Source organism: Macrotis lagotis, chromosome X, assembly GCF_037893015.1.
Source record: "Macrotis lagotis isolate mMagLag1 chromosome X, bilby.v1.9.chrom.fasta, whole genome shotgun sequence".
In the NCBI taxonomy this organism is placed as follows: Eukaryota; Metazoa; Chordata; class Mammalia; order Peramelemorphia; family Peramelidae; genus Macrotis; species Macrotis lagotis.
The window spans coordinates 644,167,454-644,191,515 of NC_133666.1; the positions used below are offsets into that span (position 1 = coordinate 644,167,454).

General features: G+C 45.2%; 1 protein-coding gene and 1 long non-coding RNA gene across 3 annotated transcripts; one reads left to right on the forward strand and one right to left on the reverse strand.

Annotated features, from left to right (window-relative positions):
• Positions 1-1,473: 1,473 nt before the first annotated feature.
• LOC141500929 (uncharacterized) lies at positions 1,474-12,415 on the reverse strand. 2 transcript variants are annotated; one of them, XR_012472081.1, is made up of 4 exons: positions 12,173-12,415; positions 8,303-8,516; positions 7,578-7,691; positions 1,474-1,631 (listed from the first exon to the last, which is right to left on the reverse strand). It is a non-coding gene; the product is annotated as an uncharacterized LOC141500929 (long non-coding RNA). The 2 variants fall into 2 exon arrangements; XR_012472080.1 differs by lacking the exon at positions 1,474-1,631 and having other exon boundaries at positions 7,516-7,691.
• CNN2 (calponin 2) lies at positions 2,640-23,464 on the forward strand. Its single transcript, XM_074204500.1, has 7 exons — positions 2,640-2,754; positions 12,286-12,407; positions 13,007-13,073; positions 13,321-13,458; positions 15,112-15,228; positions 17,773-17,919; positions 20,665-23,464. The coding sequence occupies exons 1-7, from the start codon at positions 2,692-2,694 to the stop codon at positions 20,935-20,937; spliced, it is 927 nt and encodes a 308-aa protein (XP_074060601.1). The 5' UTR covers positions 2,640-2,691; the 3' UTR covers positions 20,938-23,464.
• Positions 23,465-24,062: the final 598 nt, after the last annotated feature.

The window sequence follows — 24,062 nt, forward strand, 5'->3', positions numbered from 1 at the left end:
GCTCTAACATTCTGTATTCTAAAAGTCTCCTGGTTCTTTCATTTTTCTTTTCTCAGGACCTCCCAAGTCTAACATTTTCTACTCAAAGGTTCTCCAAACTCTGATACTGGGAGTTCTAAGGGCCCTCTCAAGTCTGATACTCTGTGTTCTAAGGGTTCTCTCAGCTCTAGTATTCTATTCTAAGGGCTATCCCAGTCTTGACACTCTGTTCTAAGGACCCTCCTAGCTCTGACCTTCTGCTCTAAGGGTCATCCCAACATTGACACTCTTGTATTCTAAAGACCCTCTCAGCTCTGATATCCTGTGTTCTCAGGGTCCTCCCAGCCTTGATTCTTTGTGCTAAGGACCCTCCCAGCTCTAGCATTCTGTTCTAAGGGTCCTCCTAGCTCTGATAAAAGCCCTCTCAGGTCTTGAATTTTCTATTCTAAGATTCCTCCCAGCTCTGACTTTCTGTGACCTGGGAACCCTTTTCAGCCCTGACATTCTGTTTTGGAAGTTCTTTTCTAGAGACCTTTGCATTCTTCATGTTTCATAATCCTCAATAGCCTTCTGTAAAATGTTCTGGGAACTAGCCCCTTTTTTTTTTTAACCTTGTTCCTCTGGGAAAACGTGATCCAAATCACAAACACCCAATTTACAAACAGACTTTTGAAAAACAGCTTCTGTTAAGTTCACAACCTTTTATGTTATGGTTTTACTTTGTGGACGCTGTGAGGCTTGCACAACCAGCTGTTCCTTTTGTTCAGAAGTAAGAGGGGTCCTGAACATCCCATTCTCCTCCCCCTTCCCCCTATACCTCATTCATACATTCTTTCCTGCTGCTATCCAGCTCCTCAGTCCTGACATCACTGGCCTGGCATCTGAGTCACTGGGGCAGCCAGGAAGCCCTGGGGCTCTCATGACTTGGGCCTGGGCTCTGACTCCAGGGAGGGGCTGAGAAAATTCTGAGTTTAGGGAATAGATGGGGGGGGGGGAAGAATATAGGCCTGGAAAGACCCTAGACCCTTTAGGTGGTGTCAATGGGGGAAGGGGGGACAAAAAAATTGGAAACCAGACCCTAAACTCAGGGAAACTAAGGGATATGGAATCCCGGCAAACTACTCTTATCTCAAGGGAGAGGCACAAAAGCCCAGATGGGGCTGTGGACTTGGCTCAGGATTCAAACAGGTGAAGGTGTTCCTCTATGGGGTATGTAGGAGGACTGACTGAGGGCTTCCATGTTTGTATTAATATATGCAATTCTAAGGTTTCTTTGCATGTATCTACAAGTGAACACCCAAGCATATCTGCATGTAACTATAGATCAATATACATCTAAGGGAGCATCTGAGAGGGACCCTATCCGAGAGAGGTCCCAAACTGGCAATTAATCAATCAATCGACAAGCACTCATTCAGGCATTATGGTAGGGAACAAAGAAAGGCAAAACTGTGGTCCCTGCCTTCAAGGGACATACATTCAAATGGTACAGAGAACATGCAAACAAGTAGGTAAATGGTAAATGGGAAGTTGGGCAGCTGAATGGCACCATGGATAGAGTGAGGAAGAACTGAATTCAAATGACTTCAGACACTTTTGAGTTGTTTGACCCTGGGTGATTGTGTTACCCCAGTTTGCCTCAGTTGCAGTATCTGTAAAAAGAGAGGGAGAAGGGAAATGGTCAATCACTCCAGGATATTTGCCAAGAAAACCCCAAGTAGGGTCACGAAGAATCCAATGAGGCTAGTAATCAGCAGTGGCAAATGGGAGTATTCAGAGGGAAGATACAAGCAGTGTCAATGTGCAGTCACGGAGACCTGCCAGGGACAATAAAGCAGTGGTTTTTGTTCTCTTGGGGAGACAAAGTTCCCCACACTTGAACAATAAAAGAAACACAGCAATAGGTAAACTGCATAGGAGGTCAGCTGTAGGAGTTTGTGCCCCTCTTACACACACACACACACACACACACACACACACACACACACACACACACACTCCACCCCACTCCTGTCTGAATCTGCTCTGCCCCTTCAGGGCTGCTTCTGTCCACTCCCACTCCTGATCTGTTTTCATTCTGGCCATCCAGATATCTTTGTGCCTTTCCTTCTTTCCGGATGTTTTGACTGTGCCCCAAAGTCTGAGCATCTGGCCCTTGTGCCCGGATCTACAGGTGTGCATGGCAGTGTGTGTGTGTGTGTGTGTGTGTGTGTGTGTGTGTGTGTGTTCCTGAGTGTACACTCCAGCATCCATCCAGGTGAGTCTCTCAGTGACTGTGGGCCATCCAGGTGTGCGTGCCTGGCAGGGCCCATCCAGAGAGCACTCTGCCCAGATGTGTCCACCCGTGCCGTCCCCGCTGTGTGGCCGTGCTCAGCTCTGCCCGGGTGTGAGGGCACCCCTGGGTGTGTGTCCAGGGTGGAGGCGTGCCCCTGGCCCGAGGCCAGGGGGGCTCCGAAGCGACTCCCGCGGGTGGGGGGGCAGGGGCAGGGGGCGGCGGGGGCGCGGGGTGGGGGTCAGGAAGCTCCCACCCCGCAGGAATGCGGCGCCTTCGGCCCTTATAAGGGCATTTGCACTCGCGGCCAATCGGCGGCGGGGGGCGGGGCCGAGCCCCGGACTCCGGAGCCCAGAAAAGGGCGAGAGCGCGGCCTCCGGAGGCTCGGTCCCGTCCAGCCGCCCCGGGCCGCCCCGCGCCCGGCTCCGCTCCGCCGCGCCATGAGCTCCACTCAGTTCAACAAGGGCCCGTCCTACGGCCTGTCCGCCGAAGTCAAGAACCGAGTGAGTTGGGGCGCAGGACCCCCGACGGCGACGGGGAAAGGGGGGCTGGGGAGTGGCCGAGCTCGGGAGGACCGGGGCTGCCTTCTAGCCAATCTCCCCCTCTTCTTGGCTCTGCCCCCCCCACCCCAAGCATCCCCTGCAGGGGCATCTGCCTTGTTACGGATGCAGGGGACCCTCCCCCTGGCCCTCTCCCTGCAGAAACAAGTTTCCAACTTCCCCAGGACCTTCCCTATTCACCCCAGGATCCGTGTCGGGAGTTGGGACCCAACTCTTGGGCATTTCTCCTTCCCCTGCCCTGGCTTCTAAAAGCAATGAGAGAAAACCAACTCGCCGTGTGACCGTGGCCAAGTCCCTCCACCTCTCGGGCAGCGGGGCTCTGACACCCTTAGGGTTCTAACTTTCTGGGAGTCTATCGGGATCCCGTCCCGAGGCTAGAGGATGGATGGGGGGAGACCGACGTGGAGCTAGGAACTGGGGGGAAGGTCCTCATCCTATCAGGTCTCCAGCCCTGCGATGGCTAGTGCCCCACCCTGCCTCCCGGAGCCGCCCTACTCGAATTTCCGTTTGGCGCAGCTCGGTGGAAGGGTGTGTGAGTTTGTATTTCTGGGGGTGAAGGTGGGGGATGAGGGGAAATTCCCCTTAGCCCGAGCCAGCACCTGCTGGCCACCTTAACGGGGGAGGGGAGGGAGGAGGGGGTTCAAAAAGAGGAAGTGAGGGTGGGTGGAGTTAGCCACCGCTTCTAAGGCAGAAGCCTCCTGCTTCTTCTCCATCTCCTCCCTGAAATTTAAAGGGACAGGGGTGGGATGGGGTGGAGACTCGGAGGGCCTGGTGGACTCTAAACTTACCCAGAACTTCTCTCTCTGCCTTTCCCTCCTATCCTAAACCCCCCTTTCTGGGCCTCGGTTTGGGCTCTATAATTCCCAAACCTCAAATTCCACAATCCTAGCCCTGCAGAAGGGAGGAGGTTATAAAACTTCAGAGCTGGGAACCGCAGAATATAAGCGTTTAGAACTAAGAGGACCCTTGGAAATCATCAATTCCCACTCCCTCATTTTACAATTTGGGAACTTGCCCCCAAACACCTAGAGGTACAGGTAGGATCAGAACCTAGCCCTCCTGATTCCTGGCCTATGGCTCCTTATGGGTCTCCCTTTAGGGGAGGAACAGAATCAAAAGTGCAGAGGCCCCAAGAATCTCCGTATCTCAGGTCTGGCTCTGCCAGTCATATGAATGGACACATACCTACATGTTGAGCCATTTGGGAATGGGGGAGAGGCCTGGTTGAAGTGCATTCTGGGAGTGCATCTTGCCCCACCTCTATGGCTGGGGTTGAATCAGGAATGAGCATCTCAAGTGGCATCACAAAATGTGGCAACATAGCTATTGGCAGAGTCCTGCAAGGCCTCACATGCCAGCCCAGAGTTGGGGGAGTCCTGATGGCCTGCTTGGACATGTCTGACTGTGCTGATTGCCCATAGGAAACAGCTTAAGACCAGGCTGAACTCTTTCCCACTGTCAGGCACACCATAGAAACAATCTAATTTCACTGGGCTATTTCTTCTCACTCTGAAGAGTGTGACAAATGTTGAGGAGAGGAGAAACAGGTACCAAAGAGACAAGTCTCTGGAATACAAAAGTATGAAGCCAGGGACTTGGGTAGGAGTATAGATTAGCTCTGATCAAATCACTCCTCATCTCTCCTTTAATTGTTTTATAAAATAACGATGTTTTCTTTAGTCCTTCTCATCTATTACCATCTGTGTTAAGTCCCTTCTAGCACTGACATCTGATGTTCTAAGTTCTCTTTCAGCTTTGACATTTTACATTCTGTAGTCCCTTCTAGGTCTGGCATTCTGTGTTATAAGGTCACACCCAGTGTTCTAAATTATTTTTTTGCTCTGCCATTCTATGTTCTACATTCTTTTTTCACACCATTCTATGTTCTAAATTCTCCTTTTGCTCTGCCATTCTATGTTCTAAGGTCTTTTTCACACATCTGTCAATCTAGGTTTTAAGCTCTCTTCCAACATGTACAGCACAAGAATCTGTGATTCTCTGATGACTCCTTCTTTCAAGCTCAACACAGTTCCCCTCACTTCTGACTCTAAAAACTACATTCTACAGATGGGGAAACAGAAGGTGGCAGACAGGGCTCCTCCTGAGTTTTCTGTGAACAGATTCTCTGATGCCAGCCTCATTTGCCTCAGGATTCTGTGCCAACCTCTTAGGCTTCCTTGTATGGCTCAGAACCACTTCTGGAGATGGAAAGACAGGAGTCTCTGTGTAAGGAACCTCCATGATCACAGTACATGCTTATCTGAACAACTAGGCAATCTGGGGACCTTAGCTAAGACTCTATGAGGAGGATATTGTACCTCTCAGGGTACCCAAAAAGTCACTTAGTTTTTGTTGGTGTAGGCTAGAAACTCTTTTCTCGCTCTCCCTCTTGCCCCTCCCCATGACATCTATTGACCTTTTCACCAACATTCATAAAGCTTAGAATTCTAAAAATTAGGGGCGGCTAGGTGGTGTAGTGGATAAAGCACTGGCCTTGGAGTCAGGAATACCTGGGTTCAAATCCAGTCTCAGACACTTAATAATTACCTGGCTGTGTGGCCTTGGGCAAGCCACTTAACCCCATTTTCCTTGCAAAAACCTAAAAAAAAAATTCTAAAAATTACAAATCTGGAAGGTCACCTAGTCTAACTCATCAACTCTCCCCCACTCTCCCCCACCACACCCCGCTGCACCCCACCCCACAACATTTCTGACAACCTCTGCTTGAAATATTCCAGGAACAAAGAGCTCACAAGTCCTTTCTACCACTAATGTTCCATGTTCTAATATCCCTTTCAACTCGGTCACTTTAGGATCTAGTTTTCCCTTATACTTAATCAGCCTCTTGAGAGTCTCTTCAGTTAGGACAAAAGTCAAAGCATTAGCTCTGCTCCTAAACATACAGAATCTTCTATAAAATGATGCTAAAGATTCCCCAAGCTGTGCTGAAGACATGAGTTCTTAAGTTGCAGCCAAACAATCTGCTTAGAACCAGCTGAACTGCCCCTACACCCCTAAGTTTGGCACTGTGGGGACAACAGACTTAATAAGACCTGGCCCCTTGCCCTTTGGGGAAGCTCCCAATCTGGAGAGGAGAGGTGAGACACATTGCCACTATATGAGATGGGAGGAGAATGAGAAAGACGAACATGGTACTGTATAGGGATGAAGAGGGAGGAAGAAGAGGTTCCTTCCAGCTGAGGGAGAACAGAGAAGACTGACTGAAGGCAATGGAACCTGAGGAAGACCTGGAATAATAGGGAACAAAGAAATGCGCAGACATGGAGGAGAATGGAATTCAAAGGCATAGTGTCACAAAGGGTGTAGAGTTCTCAAATAGCAGATTGAGGTATTTGAGGTATAGCATAGTAGAGGACTCATGGTACCTTCTGGCTAACAGTTAATTGAGGATACCTTCCATTCCATCATCTTTTCTCCGGAGGATACTTTTAACCCTCTCTACTTGGGAGAGATGGAGGAATAAGAAAAGGGAACTCACTTGATTTGACCAGAATTCCTATTTAATGGCTTAGTATAGTCTCACTCTTACCCCTCCTGCAGAGGGAGGCCTTCAGCCTCTCAAGGGGATTTCCTCTGCTTGGGGAAAGCCTGGGTTCCAATCCCAGTTCTGTCACTGACTAGCTATGCAGCCTTAATCAAATTGCTTAACCTCTCTGAGCCTCTGGTTCCTCTGAATAAAAGAACAGGCAGGACTGGATGATGACTGTAAGATCTCTTTCAGCCCTAAGTTCTCTTATTCTTCATCTTGCCTTCCTTGGTGATAGGGAGGCTACTTGTCCTGGGAGTGGCCCTGGACTCTGGGGTCCCTGCCCACTTGGTCAACCCAGCCAATCTCTCCTGAATGGCTTTGAAGGGGCCTGTCAGGCTACTGGCAATAGAGTTCAAACCTCTGGGAACAGCTGCTCTTCATTTACAAAGAAAATAGCCGCTGCATTCTTGGCATTTTGTGGTGACAAAAGAATCTATGGGCGGGTCTGATCCCAGGGAGAAGCCTGAGTATCCTGGAGGGGGGGGGGGAAGAAGGAGGAGAAATGCATCCCAAGGAGCCAGACTGGGGCTTCTGGGATGGGGCGGAAGGGGAGGGGTATAGGAATAGCTAGGAGTGCAGAAAAGATTGGGTTTGGTCCAGGACCCAAACCACCATCCCCACAGTCCAGGGTTTTCTTCCTCTGGAGGTCTTCAAGCAAAGGCTGTTGATGACTTGTTGGGGAAATTGTGGAAGGGATTCAAATTCAATAGATGACTTCTGCGGTCCCTTCCAACTATGAGATTCTGTGTTAGGAAGGGACAAGCCCAGGAAGAGGGGAAGGTCTGGCCGATGGTCCAAAGGGACCCAAAGGAGTATGTCTAAGAATGTTGGAGTTCTGTGTGGTTTGGAGAAGAGGAAGGGGTGTTGTATTATGTGTGTGTTGGCACCGCTAGAGTTGGCCACTCCAGGTGTCTGCTTCCAACCCCTGCCCACCCCCAGCAAATCTTTAGTCTTCTCTCAGTCTGATTCCTTTGGGGAGATGGGAATGGACTCCTGTCTATGGTCTCCCTTTGAGCATCTTCTAAGGCATGGATGTCCAACCTTTTAGCTCTTCTGGGCCACATAGCCCAATAAAATCTTGTCAAGGGCCACATATAGAACTTAATATTTATTTATGGTTATAATGTAACCCATATTATCAAGGTGAATAATAAAATGTAATAAAGTATGGGCTCTGAGGGCCATATGCAGCCCACAAGTCATAGATTGGACACACCTGGACTCCAAGAGACCACATCAATCCACCTTTGCACATCTGGCATGGGGTGGGGCAGAATCCAGTCTTCCTTCAGTGAGTTTGTCCAGAGAATGCTGGGCCATATGGGAAGCCCTAGAAGGAGAGAAGTCAGTCAGTGAGTGACTCAGCTAGCAACCATTAAGGGATTGTTCTGGGCAGGCACTGAACTAAGTAGAGGGATACAAAGGATGACAAAAACATAGTCCCTGCAACATGCCAATATATACATTTGTACAAAGTACATGCCACGAAAATGGAAGATAATCCCAGGGAGGGGTGGCTAGGTGGCACAGTGGATGGACCACTGGCCCTAGAGTCAGGAGTACCTGAGTTCAAATCTGGCCCCAGACACTTAATAATTGCCTAGCTGTGTGATCTTGGGCAAGTCACTTAATCCCATTGCCTTCCAAAAGCCAAAATAAAATAAAATATAATCCCAGGGAGAAGATACTAGGGGGAGACATCCCTGTGGAAGGTAAGGTTTGAGCTGCCAGGGAAGTTAAGCATTGGTGGAAAAGAAGGAAAGGTAGCCAGTACAAATACTTGAAGTCAAGAAATGGATTGTATCAACGAGGAACAGAATATAGTATAGCTTACTAGTAGAATACTTGGAGGGGAGGAAATTGTGAGAAGAGTACCAAGGTAGGAAGGAAAAAGGTAAGTCCAGTAATCAGTCAGTTGATAAACATTTATAAAGCACCTACTATAGGTTGTTCATTTGTTTCAGTCTCCATCTCATCTGGGGTTTTCTTGGCAGTTAATGAAGTAGTTTGTCATTTCCTTCTCCAACCCATTTTGCAGATGAGTATACCAAGGCAAGGGACTTGCCCAGGGCCACACAGCTCAAAAGTGTGTAAGATTAGATTTGAACTCAGTTCTTCTTGCTTCCAGGCCCAGTCCTCTATCCACTTCAGCACCCTGAGTACCAAGAATACAAAAAGAGACTCTTGACCCAATTTGTATTGCTTTTCTGGTTATAGGTGGACAGGAGGCTGGATCTTTGATCTGGAAGAGCTATGTTCCTCAGATACCTTAAAGAAAGGAACTCAAGGGGCGGCTAGGTGGCACAGGTGATAGAGCACTGGCCCTGGAGTCAGGAGGACCTGAGTTCAAATTTGACCTCAGACACTTAATAATTATTTAGCTGTGTGGCCTTGGGCAAGCCACTTAACCCCATTGCCTTGCAGAAAAAAAAAAAGAGGAATTCAAAGGTCTTTTGAACCAACTGATTCTTTTTTTAGGTGAAGAAACATAGGCTTAGAAGACCATTTACTCAGTCATGTAGGTGTAACATAAAAGTCAACATTTATATAGCACCTATTATATACTAGGCAATATGCTGAGTGCTTTAAATTATCATCTCATTTGGTCTTCACACCAACTCTGATATTATTATCACCATATTACAGATAGCAGAATTCAAAAGATTCTAAGTCCATTATTTTTTTCCTCAACCCTATTATGCTCCCCATGCCCTCCCAGGGTTACTGGCATCAGTATTCTCTAGGTCCCCTCCCTCTGTGCAATCTGAGTTTCATAGGCCTGGGGGTCAGGTGGATCCTGTCCAAATAACCTTCAGGCCCAAGCCCAGCTTTCTTAGTTTTCTTATGTGGGGATGAGGAAGTGGGGCCCATTTTAGGAGCACTGCCTTCTCCCCTGCTCTTTCAGGGCCCCCTATCACCTCCACTCTCAAGTTCCAGAACCTGCTTTCTCCTTCCTTATGGCCATCCCCACACACTCAGGTAATCTCTGGAATGAATTGCTTTGCCCATGGACCAGGCAAGGCTTCCCCATGATACAGTGGAAAATGAGAGAAGATTAGGAGTCCAAAGATTCAGGAACAAGTCTCTTCCTAGAGTTGGCAATTATTTCATCTGCTTCCTTTGTCTCACAGAATCTCAGCATTGGAGAGTTGGAAGGCACTGGAAGAACCAACAGTGTAACCCAACCTTAGAAGGGGTCCCCAGTTTAAATCACCTAACACCATGACTGGTATTAGTACAGCAAGATCAACAAGTCTTGAAACCTAAAGGCCAGAGAGTTTAAGTTGCCCAAGGTCCCCCAAGTAGTAGGGATCCCAGGCAACATCTAACTCCAGGTCTGACAGACAGACAGGTTCATTATTCTGCTTGTCCTCAACACTTCCAAAATACATCTTGGTTGGCTGATGGTCTGCTTGGTTGAACTAGAAGTGGGTGGGAATTTCAGAGGGATAGATTTTACTCTTAGAAAGGAAAGTTTCCTAATAATGTTCAAAAGTTGAAATGGAAGGCCTTGTAAGGTCCTTGAGGGTTATCGAGTAGAATCTGAATGATCCCTTGTCCAGGAAGTTATAGAGGAAGTTCCTGTTTCATTTTCAATTCAGGAAACTTTTTTTCAAGCTATTGCTCTGAGTTGAGCATTATACTAAGCACTGGAGAGTCAAAGACAAAAACTCACTCCCCCCCCCTTTGTATCCTCAGCACTTACCATACAGTCCTCATTATAATGGTTGATTAATTAAGTAATGTTTGTTGACTAACAACTTTTTATTCTTTGGGTATACTGGCAGGGGCTGGAAGTTTCCTTCCAGCTTTGCAATTGTATGGGTCTAGATTCTGGTACTTTCCACTCAGTTGCCTCTTCTTCTTCTTCCTCTTCTGCCAGTAATGAATCCCCCATTCCCCTCTCTGATTCTCAATTTTTTCATCTGTAAAACGGACAAAATAATCCCATCCTTGCCCTCTCCACAGTCCTGTCCTGAGTCCCTGAATGAGAATGGGAGAGAATGGACACAAAAGTGGTCAGCGACTCTGCAAGGACTTTGTAAAGAGTGAGGACAGGAGTCCGAGGAGTTGTTTTCAATATTACTTGCTGCAAAGTCACAGGATGCAGAACCAGGGGGGGAACTTCCCAGATCATCTCATCCACCCCCCCTTCAATGCACAGATGAGGAACCTGAGCAGGAAGTGACTTGCCCCACATCACATGCAGAAAAAGTAGTAGAGCTGCTGCTTGCATCCCTCCTTCTCTGCCTTCCCCCCACACACACCTCATTCCTGAACCTGGGTGTCTAGGCAGCTGCTTTTTTTTTTTTTTTAAAGGTTTTTGCAAGGCAAATGGAGTTAAGTGGCTTGCCCAAGGCCACACAGCTAGGTAATAAGTGTCTGAGGCCGGATTTGAACCCAGGTACTCCTGACTCCAGGGCCGGTGCTCTATCCACTGTACCACCTAGCCACCCCCAGCCAGTTTTTCTTTAAATTGATCGACATTGACATTGATTCTACCTCCACAATATCTTTCCCATTCCTCCTTTCTTCTCACTGATTTCACCCATTCAGTGTTTGATCATCTGTCCCCAAGGCTACCATAAAAGCTTTCAGTCTTAGATAATTCATCCTCGCTCCAGATGCCAAAATGATCTTCCTGAGCCTCACTGATGATATTAACTCCCTTACTCAAAAACCTTCAGTGACTCCCTACTGTTGCCTCTAGAAGAAACTATAAACCGTTTAACCTGGGAATTACAGTCTTCTAGGATCTCACTTCTACCTCTTTTTTCTGAATTATTCCACATTACTCTCCTTCAAGTTCTCTGTATTGCCCCCTCAATTAAACTAACACCATTCAAAACTCTGCACTTCTGTCCTCCATGATTTAGCTACCAGTTGCTCCCATATCAAGGGGAATGTGCTTTTCCTCCTCACCTGCCTATCTTTGAATCCTTGACTCTGGGCAAGGCTCAGTTCAGGGGCCAGTTACTCTATGAAGCTCTTTTATTCCTCTCCCTCTGTTTCCCTTGTGTAATGGCCATGGGGGGGGGGGGATGAAATAGGGAGCTGCACTCAGACAAATGTGGGTCTATAAGATAAATTTAGAGCAGAAAGAGACCTCAGTGGATACAGTATTGGCCCTGGAGTCAGGAGGACCCGAGTTCAAATCTAACCCCAGATATTTGATACTTACTAGCTGTGTGATCTTGGGCAAGTCACTTAACCCCAATGCCTCACCAAAAAAAGGAAGAAACCTCAAACACCATTGAGGTGTTTCAGACCCTCTCATTTGAAAGACCAGGAAACTTGGACCCAGAGAGATGAAGAGATTTGTGACCCAGGTGGCAAAGCTAGGGCTGTTCTCCAGTCTCCTTTCTACTATACTGAGCTGCCTCTTATGTTGTATGACCCTAGTAAAACAAGCTTAGCACAGTATTTGTCACACTGCTTAATAAATGTTCATTGAACTGAATGGAAAGAGTTAGTATTAGAGATCATCTAATCTGGACCCCTCCTTTTACACAGGAGGAAATCGAGGTCTACTACATTATTCGGGGTGATGGGAAGTGAGGGTGGGAAGGGTGAAGGAAGTATGTAACAGAGACAGAATTTGAAACTGGATCCTTTGAATCTAAATTCATTACTCTTTCCATTATCCAAGGCCATTACTGGGCTGGAAGAGATATTTGGCAGCAGGGCAGGAATGACTTAGCATAAATAAGAACATACAATCTAGAACTCTAAAGGACTTTGTAAATCAGGTAAACCAAACCTTTCATTTTACAAATGGGGAAACTGATACTCTAAATGATTGGGACTTACCTGATACTCCTGCCAAGGACAGATCAGGGAATCTCAAGCTCCCAGCCTAACTTTACTCCATGCTTGGAGGCCAGGTATAGTCCTAACAATATGATCTGGAACTTTCTCCTTAGCTCCAGTCCAAGTATGATCCACAAGTGGAAGGTGAGTTGAGGGGCTGGATCGAGGGTCTCACAGAACTCAGCATTGGGCCAGACTTCCAGAAGGGACTCAAAGATGGCATCATCCTATGCACGTGAGTGAGCAGACTGAAACTTGTCTATTGGAAGGAAGGGGAGGGATTTGGAGAGGAACCCCTGTGCTTCATTCTAATCCCCAATGATAGGATAACTTGAAGAGGGATCTGAAACTCAAGCATTTGTCCGCTTCTGACCTAGAATTTATAGACTCATCAGAGTTAGAACAATATCAGGGTTGGAAGGAACTTGGGAGCATAGAAGAGAAAATGTCAGAACTGGGAGATCCCTTAGAACACAGAGCTGGGAAGGCCCTTAGAACAGAGAATATAAGAGCTGGGAGGACCCTTAAAACATGGAATGTAAGAACTGGGAGGGCCCTTAGAACTAAGAATGCCAGAACTGGGAGGACCCTTTGAACACAGGATGTCAGAGCTGGGAGCACCCTTAGAATACAGGATATCAGAACTAGGAGGGCCCTTTGAACACAGGATGTCAGGCTAGAAGAGACCTTAAAACAGAAGTTCAGAACTGGGAAGGTTCTTAGAACATGGAATGTCAGAGTTGGGAGGGCATTTAGATAGCATTTGTGCCTGCTGGTATGGATACTAATATTCACTATTCATCCTTCCCTTTTTCCCTGATATTATCCTATCAGTCTCATGAACAAACTACAGCCTGGCTCCGTGCCCAAGATTAATCGCTCACAACAGAACTGGCACCAGGTGAGATGGTCCTGGGGCACAACCAGGGGAAAGAGAGGGACCCAGTCACTTGTTCTCATACTCTCCTCCCCACCCCACCCCCCATCCAATGAAGGATCTTCCAGGTCCCTCATTTATTGACAAGTGTGTCACAGCAGAAGGGCAAAGAATCAGAGCAGGGGAGGGGCAGGCTCAAATACTCAGATGGAGAACCCTGGAGCTTTGCTCAACCCTTTCTTATCTTCTGCCTCTTTCCCTTTCTAATCAGCTGGAAAATCTCTCCAATTTCATCAAGGCCATGGTTAACTATGGCATGAACCCTGTGGATCTCTTTGAAGCCAATGACCTCTTTGAAAGTGGAAATATGACTCAGGTTCAAGTATCACTTCTGGCTCTGGCTGGAAAGGTAAGACAGCCCTCCAGGGTAGCACAATTTGGGTCCAAATGGATTTTATCTTTTGTTCCCTGATCAAGGAAATGAGGGTCCTGGAAAGTTGGAAAGGAAAGAGGCCAAGTGACAAAAAGTCCTGGACTGGGAGAAATTGTTGATTATAGTCTCATATCTTCCACCAACTTGCTGTGTGACATTGGATGATTTCTTTCAGCCCTCTGAATCTTGATAATCTGAATACTTATTATCTATGAATACTCTGAACTATGTGGTCATCCTAACTTTCTAACTAGATTGCAAATGTTTTTGAGCCTGGGACCTTGCCCTATTCTAATCTCATTCTCTCCTTCAGCACCTAGGACAGGGTCTAACACCCAGAAAGTATAAATTTATTGAATTAAATTAAAGAGAATTGACATCATTGAACTGGTTGATCTTTTAAAAACATTCTATTTCATTTTTAAAATTTTGAGTTCCAAATTCTCTCCCTCTTTCCAACTGCTCTCCCACCCATTGAGAAGACAAGCAATATGAAATTCCTTTTACATATTAGTCATGTTGCAAAAAAGGAGGGTAAGAAAAATAAAATGAAAGATGGTCTTTCAGGAATTTTTTTGCTGCAAGAATTCCGTTTTCTGTGTTTTAAGTCCTCTCCCACATCCAACATTCTATTGTTCTAAAGTCCTCCTACTTCTGTTCTAAGGACCTGCTCAGCTTCAACATTCTAAAAATTCTTTTTTTTTTTTACAAGGCAATGGGGTTGTGACTTGCCCATGGTCACACAACTAAGGTCAAATTTGAACTCAGGTCATCCTGACTCCAGAGCTCTTGCTCTATCTACTGTGTCATTCAGCTGAATAGAGATTTAGATCTAGAACAGGGGGCAGTTAGCTGGTACAGTAGATAGAGCACTGGCCCTGGAGTCAAAAGTTATTTCATATCTGGCCTCAGACCCTTAATAATTATCTAGTTGTGTGACCTTGGGCAAGTCACAACCCCATTGCTTTTTGAAAAAAAAAAAGGAGCTTTAGAACACAGGATACAGAATGTCAGAATTGAGAGGGTCCTTGGAACATAGAATGTCTAGGGGCTCTCCCAGTTTTTACATTCTCCTGTGTCCTATGTTCTAAGGTTCCTTCCGTGATCTAACTAGTTATAAGAATATACTATTTTATTTTTCAAGATAGTTTTCAACATTCATTTTTTAAAAGATTTTTCTCTTTCTTTCCCTTCCCTCCTTTCTCCCCAAGACAGCAAACAATCTGATATAGGATTTACATAATATTCACTGGTCTAAAGGCTCTCCCAGGTGTGATGCTCTATGTTAAAGTCCTTCCAACTGATATTCTTTGCCCCATGTTCTAAGGTCCCTCTCAACCTTGATATTCCATGTGTAAAGTTCTAATATTCTGTTCTATGTTCCCAAGTCTTTCCTAGCTCTGACATGCCATGTTCTAGAATTAGAAGGTAGAATATTGAAGGAGGAAGAGGAAGCTTCTATAAAATTTGACCTTTTTCCTACTTTTACTGAGCTGGGATCAGGAGTTGGAGATGATGGAGATGATATAGTGGGATTGTTTTGAGCTTAGAGATTTAGTTTTCAGGGATTCAATCTCTCCTAATTGCCCTTTCCTAATCCTTCTTCTTATCTCTGTTCTTCCTGGCCAGGCCAAGACAAAAGGACTACAGAGTGGTGTGGACATTGGGGTCAAGTACTCAGAGAAACAAGAACGAAACTTTGATGATGCCAAATTGAAGGCCGGGCAGTGTGTTATTGGCCTCCAGGTATGAAATGGAACTAGCCTAAAGCCCCTTCATCTTTGATGGCTATTGTCAGAGTGGGATTCCTAGACCTGACAGAAGGGTTTGTGAATATTGTTCAAGTCTCTCCAACCTGACCCACCTCTCCCAATCTTGGAGGAAGCAGAACTTGGGGCCATGGACCCAGGAATCCAGACTTTCTGAAAGAGCTGTGGGACTGACTGCAGTTTTGCTTAGCCTGAACAGACACCTCATTTCCTTCCTCTCATCTTAGTCTTGACACCTACTTGTAAACTTTGATCTCATTTCTAATTCTTTAGAGCCTGGGTGGATCTGAAGGGTTCAAAGAAAACCACACTTTTCCCCCCTGCTGTCAAATTCCAAATCTCATCCATGGCACCTGAACTTCCATGATTGACTGTAGTTCAGCATGGCCCCCTGAAAATTCAAATTTCCCTTTGAGAGAAATAATATGTGATGGGAAGGAGTTTATCAGACATGTTCTTTCCTAGCAAGTGAGAAGGACAGTGTGATTCCCGGGAGCCCTGAGGATGAGGGTATAAAAGATAGAGATAGGGGAAGTGAAGCAGGGAAATATTCAGAAGGATAATTGTTTAACATAGTTATACATGTATAACCAATATTAATTTGCTTTCTGTCAGAGGAAGGAAGAAGGGAAAGGAAGAAGGAAAATGTGAAATTCAACCTTACTGAAAAAAATTGTTAAAAACTATCTTTGTGTGTAATTGGAAAAATAAACAAAAGAAGGAGAATAAGAATGCTTTACAGGGGAAAGAGAGATGGGAGTAATGTCCCAAGGGATACTGGGGAGAGTATGCTAGGGGAAGACAAACAGGGTAAGGTTAGAGGCTATCCAAGGGGAGATTAAGTTGAGCAATTTTTTTCAGTGAAATGAGATTGTGTGTGTGTGTGTGTGTGTGAGAGAGAGAGAGAGAGACAGACAGACAGACAGAGAGACAGACAGACAGAGAGACAGAGAAACAGAGAGACAGAGAGACAGAGACAGATAGACAAATAGAGACAGACAGAGAGACAAAGACAGAAACAGAGTTTACCTGGAGGAGGAGGAGAAGGAGAGAGGAGAGAGAGCATAGGGGGATACTGGATGACTTCCCCATTTTGCTCTGGTCTGACCCTGACTAAGAATCAGATGCCTTCCCTCTCCTAGGAATTCTACTCAAGTAGGAAACCTATGTAAGGCACAGTGGTTAAGCAGGGCTCTTGAAATATTTTGGTTTTTAAAAAAATGTTATTTTTTCCAATTACATGCAAAGATACTTTCAACATTCATCCTTTTGCAAGCTTTGGAATTTCACCCTCCCTCCCCCCCCCCCCCTTGGCAGTGAGCAATCTGATATAAGTTGTAGATGTATAATCATGTTTAATATCTTTCCATAATAAAATCATGTTGTGAAAGAAGAATTAGAACTAAGAGAAAAAAACATGAGAAAGAAGACTGTAAAAGAAGTTTTAAAAGTGATCATAGTAAGCTTTACTCTGCATTGAGTCTGAAAAAATAAATAGTTTTTCTTCTGGTTTTGGATGGCATTTTCCATCACAAGTCTTTTAGGACTGTCCTTGATCAATGAAATGTTGAAAAGAATTGAGCCCATCATAACTGATTATTTCATAATGTTGCTGTTAATGTATACAATGTTCTCCTGGTTCTGCTCACTTCACTCAGCATCAGTTCATGCAAGTCTTTACAAGCTTTTTTGAAGTCCAGCTGCTCATGATTTCTTCCCCCCCCCTTTGGTTTTTACAAGGCAATGGGGTTAAGTGACTTTCCCAAGATCACACAGCTAGGTAATTATTGTCTGAGGCTGGATTTGAATTCAGGTTCTCCTGACTCCAGGGCCAGTGTTCTATCCACTGTGCCATCTAGCTGCCCCAAAACACGAGTTTTTTGGGGGGCAAGGCCATGGGGTTAAGTGACTTTCCCAAGGTCACACAGCTAAGTAAGTATTAAGGATCTGAGGCTGGATTTGAATTCAGGTCCTCCTGACTCCAAAGTCAGTGCTCTGTACACTGTGACACCTAGCTGCCCTCTGCTCATGATTTCTTATAGAATAATAGTATTCCATGATATTCAGTCATTCCCCAAATGATGGGCATCCCCTCAATTTTCAATTCTTTGCCACCACAAAAAGAGCTACTATAAATATTTTTGTACATGTGGGTCTTTTTCCCTTTTTATGAACTCTTTGGGATATAGATCTAAGTAGTGGTATTGCTGGCTCAAAGGGTATATGCACAGTTTGATTGTCCTTTGAGCATAGCTCTCCAGAATGGTTGGATCAGTTCACAACTCCACCAACAATGTATTAGTGTCCCAGCTTTCCACATCCCCTCTGACATTGATCATTTCCCTTTTTTGTCATCTTAACCTGATAAATGTAACACAATATCTCAGTTGTTTTAATTAAGCAGGACTCTTGTGTAGGAGACAAATTCTCAGGGCCTCAACCAAGACCTGAATCCCTGTTTCAAGGTAGCAGGTGACAAGACTGTCAGTACCCTAATGACCCTACCTTCTTATGACTACAGATGGGCACCAATAAATGTGCCAGCCAATCAGGTATGACAGCCTATGGTACCCGAAGACACTTGTATGACCCTAAGAACCAGATCCTGGCCCCAATGGACCACTCAACTATCAGCTTGCAGATGGGGACCAACAAATGTGCCAGTCAGGTGAGTGGAAACATCTAGGGCTTTGAAATGAGAGAGAAGCACCATAAGAAGATAGTCAAATGGTTAGAGCACTGGTAGCTGCAAACCCTAGGCTCCAGGAGGGTTCAGAGTCCTCTCTAAATGTTAGAAGAAACACTGTCATGCAAAGAACCCTGAATCTGGAGTCTGAATTGTGATTTTGACTCACTGTGTGACATTGGATTGTAAAATGAAGGTGGGGGCTGATCTTGGAGAAGCTGACCTTGAGATGATAGCAAAAGATTTGGATTTAAAGTCAGAGAACCCAGTTCTACCTTTTATCTCCTTCCTTCAGGACAAGCCCTTCCCCTCTCTGCCATTCAGTTTTTTCAAATGTACAATAGAGAGGTTAGACTAGAGAGTCCCTAATGTCTCTTCCAGCTCTGACATTCTGGGACCAAAAGAATTCTTCCCCTCCTGTGGAGTATCCTGATCTTGGGTCCAAATTCATGATTAGGGGAGGGAAGGGAGGTGAACAGAGCTGGAGTCAGAGGTTTCCAAACTGGTTCCTATGTCTTTAAAAAGAGATGAAGGTTAGGGTGGGAATCAAATGAGTTGTCTAAGCCTGCTGGGCTGGTTAGAGCCAGTTCTTTGATGCCAGCCACTCCCCCCCAGCTCTTGTTTCCTGGAAGTGGGGGGTAGGGATCCATCTATGGTCAGCAGGTGGGATCAAGCCCTTCAGTAACCAGGTAGGTGAGCAAAGCATCTAGAGGCTCACTCAAAACAGGCAAAACTTGGGAGGGCAGCACTCTGAATTTAGGGCCAGGGGACTGGGGATGAACCCTGCCTCTGTCACTGTCTCATCTGTGCTTTAGCTTGCTAGGGCTTCTAGAAAATGGATATGATAATACCCATGCCTACTTCACTAAAGTGCCTATGAGATAATGAAAGTAATAACTCATAAAGTGCTATATTCAGATGGCTTATTATTGACCCCTAGAATGTCAGTGCTAGAAAGGTCTTTGGAAAGATAATGTCAGGACTTAGAGGGACCTTAGAGCACAGAATGTCAGAAGTGGGAGGATGATTATTATTACACAGGATGTCAAGGCTGAGAGGGCTCTTAGAACCCAGAAAGTCAAGACTGGGGAGAATCCTTAGAACAAGGGATGTCAGAACTGGGAAGGCTCTTAGTACATAGAATAACAGGGCTGGGAGAATCCTCAGGATACAGAATATTAGAACTGAGAGAGTCCTTAGAGCATAGAATATCAAGGCTGGGATGGTTTTTAGAACCCAGAAGGTCAAATCTGGGAGGGTCTTTAGAACAGGGAATGTCTGAGCAGCTAGGTAGCACAGTGGATAGAGCACTAACCCTGGAGTCAGGAGGACCTAAGTTCAAACAGACACTTAATAATTACCTATCTATGTGACCTTGGGCAAGTCACTTAACCCCATTGCCTTGGAGAATGTCAGAACTGAAAGGACTTTTAGGACACAGGATAAAGAAACTGAGAGGACCCTCAATACAGAATATTAGAGCTTGGAAGGAACTTGGAACATAAAATATCAGAATACAGAATATCAGAAATAGAAATATCAGAATAAAGAAACAGTCTTATAGTATTCTATCAGAATATCAGAATACAGAATCTTATAATATAGTATCCTAAAACTAGAAGACTCCTTAAATTATAGAATACAAATGTTTCTGCAGGAATAATATTAGCTAATATTTATTTGTACTTTAAGGACTGTTAGAAATATGTATGTGTACATATATATATATAGATATAGATACAGATACAGATATAGATATAATACATATACACATAATCTCATTTGAGCCTCAGAACAATATGAGGTGGGTACTATTATTACACCAGTCTTATAGATGAGGAAACTAAAAAGGCTCAGTGATTTGCCCAAGATCACACAGCTAGTATCAAAAGCAGGATTGGAACTGGAGTCTTCCTCTCATTGGATCTAGTTTCATAGCCACTGTACCACCTAAGGAACGATCTTAGAACTCAGAATTTCCATAGTGTGATCCTAGACTCTCAGAGCTGAGTCAAGGGGACGTGAGGAACAAGGATAGACTTTGGAACACAGAGGATCATATTTGTCAGGGACCTCACTTAATAAACCAGTCAGTCAATAAATATTTATTAATTGTTTACAATGTGCTAAGTTATAGGGTTACAAAAAATGCCCCCCCAAAATTAGTCCCTCCCCTTAGTGAGTTTATATTCTAATGGAGGAGATATGGAAATAAGTATGTACCTTCAAGACATAAGCAGATCAGTTAGAAGGCAAGTGGGAAAGACACTAGTGGATGTGGGAGAGATAGGTCAGAGAAAGGCCTCTGCAAAAGGTAGGATCTGAAATGAGTCATAAAAGAAGCCAGGGAAAGGAAGAGAGAGAAGGGAGAGAGAAAGAAAGGGAGAGAATTGAAAGTACAGCAAGTATGGGGCACTGCCTGCACAAATATATGGAGAAAGGAGATGGAATGTTGGAAGAAGTGGAAGAAGGCCAGTATCACTGTAAATTGGAAAATGAAGTAAAGATAGGAAAGGGAGGAAAGGGTTGGGTTATGAAGAATGTCAGTGATTCAGTGATGGTGTTAGAACTCGGGCCTGGGGCCTCCTGCAATTTGTCTGATGCAATGCTTCCAGCAGATGGAGTGTGAGGGCTGAGGCTGGGCTGAAGAGGGTCTAGCAAGAGAAGAGCCTGGGAGATTCACAAGATTACAAAGAGCCTGAATTCCTTTCCCCATTCTCCTTTCAGGTTGGCATGACAGCCCCAGGCACCAGGCGGCATATCTATGACACCAAGATGGGCACAGACAAGTGTGATAACACCTCCATGTCTCTGCAGATGGGTTACACCCAGGGTGCCAACCAAAGTGGGCAGGTGTTCGGGCTGGGGCGACAGATCTATGATCCCAAATACTGTCCCCAAGGTCCCACCGGAGATGGGCCAGGGATAGGGCCAGGTGACAGCCCTAGCTCTGCGGAGCCCCCTGAGTACCACTATTATAGGGAAGAGGAAGGGTATTGAGGCCGAGGGCCCTCCCATGTTCCCCTCCCCTCCCTTATCCAACCCCTTTCATTATCATTACCCCCTTCTGCTCTCTGATTTTTGTCTTATCTTGGGAGAATTGTGTTCCTATCTGAACTCTCTCTTTGACTCACCCTGTGGCCTTGGACAAGCCTCAACTTCTCTATTTGTCAGATGAGGGGGCCAGAACTGGCTGTTTGAGGTCTGCCTTCCAATATTGATGATGTTCTACAGTTCTCTGTGTTTGAGTGTCTCATCTCCTGAGTAAAGGAGGCTGAAGAGAGTCAAGTTTCTCAGGCCTGAAAGTCAGGGTAGATGGGGAAGGAGTCTTCTTCACCCCTCTATCCTTCTCTCTTCAGCTGAGGGCTTCTCAAAAGGGTGTCTATGGGGTTGTGGATTGTGAAGTAAGAATCTTCCCATACCCTCCCATCCATAGCCTTGCCCTGGACCAATTCTCATTGTCTCCATCTCTTCCCCAACCCCTTTTGGGTTGGGCCTGAGCCCTTGAGTGAAGACTGGGTGAAGAGGAGGAAGATAGGGTCACAGTAGGGTTTCCTGTTGGAGATGAGCTTCCCTCTTCCTGCTTATGAGGTTGGCTTGTGGTTTCCTCACCTCCTACAAAAGATGTTGAAAAAGAACGTTCTTTTTAGGGGAGGAGGGGCAAGAGTGGAAGCTTCGTTTCTCCTCTCCTTTCCAAGTGAGCTCCAACCTCTCCTTCCATCTGAAACCTTAACACGGTAAGGGACCACAGTCTGATTTTAAATTAATTCAAAAAGAAAGACTCAAAACAAAAGAAGCTATTTTTATTTCTAAAGGGGGAAGTTAGCAGCTCCAGCCCTCTCTCTCTGAGCCCCATCCCAGTCCAGGGATTGACTTTCCTGGGTCCCTCCACCATCCTCACCCCAACCTGACAAAACCCCCTTTTCAGACTGGATCAGCTGCCTTCCTTCTTGAACACTGCACAGTGGCCTTGCTGGACTGGGCCAGGTTAGCCTGGGACAGGGGGCTTTCCTGGGAGAGTCTTCCCATCAACCCTTGGGCCTGGGAGAAGGACCTGGAAATAATGTGAAATAGTGATGTGGAAATAGAAGCAATAAATGCATTCCTTGTTTAAGAAATGAAAATGAAGGTCGTGTCTGATACTTGAGAATCTGGGCAAGATATGAACTGAGAGGTCCTAGAGAGTACTGGATACTGCTGAACATGTTGTGTGGGGCTACAGGCCTGCTTCTGGGGCTGAGTGGGTATCCCGGTGTACAATGGAATTCCCTTTGCTATTACCTTTAGCTCATTCATTCAGCAAACATTTATTAAACACCTACTGGATATAGGACTCAGTCATTCTCACTGGGAGATAGACTCCAACCAGTTAATCAACAAACATTTATTAAGAGTCTATTATGGACTTGGAGTCAGGAGTTCAAATCCAGCCTCACACACTTAATATTTACCTAGCCGTGTGGCCTTGGGCAAGTCACTTAGCCTTGCAAAAACTTTAAAAAAAGTCTATTATGATGGGGCAGCTAGGTGGCACATTGGATAGAGCACCGGCCCTGGAGTCAGGAGGACCTGAGTTCAAATTTGGCCTCAGATATTCAATAATTAACTAGCTATATGAGCTTGGGCAAGGCATTTAACCCCATTGCCTTGCAAAAAAAAGGAGCCTATTATGTGCCAAGTGCTAGGATACAAGTACAATGAATAAGATAATCTTCAGCCTATAAACATATATTGCCCTATATATATATAGCACACACACACACACACACAAAACATTAAATTAAAGGGAGTTTGGGGAGATCAGAAAAGGTGAACTGCAGCTTAAAAAGAAAGATACTGAGGCAGAGGTGAGGGGGGAAGGCATTCCAGACAGGGGAGAAAAAAGGACAGCTTACAGAGTGGAGAAGTTGGTATTTATTTCTAGTGAGACTGGAAAGATAGATTGTAGTTAGGTTGTGAGGAGCTTTATTTTTTTTAAATAATATTTTATTTTTTCCAATTAGATTTAAGGCGATTTTTAGCATTAGTTTTTTTTATTTTTGCAAGTGACTTGACCAAGGTCACACAGCTAGGCAATTATTGAGCGTCTGAGGCCAGATTTGAACTCAGGTACCCCTGACTCCAGGGCAGGTGCTCTATCCACTGAACCACCTAGCTTCCCCATAGCATTAGTTTAAAATAGAATGTTTCAATCTGCATTCAGAGTCCCATCAATTCTTTCTCTGGATGTGGACAGCTTTTTCATTGTGAGTCCTTTGGAATTGCCTTGGTTTGATGTGTTGCTGAGAAGAGCTAAGTCACTCATAGTTGATCATCATGTAATATTGCTGATGCTGTATACAATAATTTCCTGGTTCTGGTTCCACTTTGCATCAGTTCATACAATTCTTTCAAGGGTTTTCTGGATATTCCTGCTTACCATTTCTTATTGCATTCATATACCCCAGATTTTCAGTCATTCCCCAATTGATGATCATCCCTTCAATTTCTCATATTTTGTTACCACAAAAAGTTGCTATACTTAATTTTTATTTAATAAACATAAATGTTAAATGCTAAATAGAGAAACATCTTTGAATCTAGAGGCCTTATGGAGTCCATGAAGTTGGTTGAGTAGGGAATCACATGGTCAAATGACTTTGGCAGGAATATGACTAAAGTGGGAAGAGATTTGAGACCAGGGACCAATGAAGAAGTCGTTGGAATAATCTAGACAAGAGATGATGCTTGAATTAAAGCAGTAGCTGTGTGAGAAGAGGAAAGCAATACTGAGAATCAGAAATAACAAGATACTCCAGTGGTTCCATGGAGCTGTGATCAACCCATTCCCACCTGCAACACGTGTGTGTGTGTGTGTGTGTGTGTTTGTGTGATTCCATCAATTCAATCAAGGGGCTCTAGCCCCTGAGGTGGGGCTCTCCCTGGAGTTCCCTGAACATCAAGAGAAGAACAATGCAGTCTACAGGCCTCCATCCCTTCTTCTCACCATATAACTGGCCCTTCTTTCTTGGTCAGACACTTCCCTGGTGACATCCTTCCCCTACTCTACTCCTAGTGTACAGCTTGCTAATACCCACCACGAGACTCTCATCAGGCTGATGGATCCTCAGTTTCAATTCTTGGGT

Bases quoted from the DNA above. Each gene is read 5' to 3' on its own strand.
- CNN2 (XM_074204500.1), top strand. From the start codon at position 2,692: ATGAGCTCCACTCAGTTCAACAAGGGCCCGTCCTACGGCCTGTCCGCC. The intron at 2,755-12,285 runs GTGAGTTGGGGC...CTTTCTCCTTAG, and splicing joins CCGCCGAAGTCAAGAACCGA to CTCCAGTCCAAGTATGATCC. The intron at 13,074-13,320 runs GTGAGATGGTCC...CTTTCTAATCAG, and splicing joins CACAACAGAACTGGCACCAG to CTGGAAAATCTCTCCAATTT.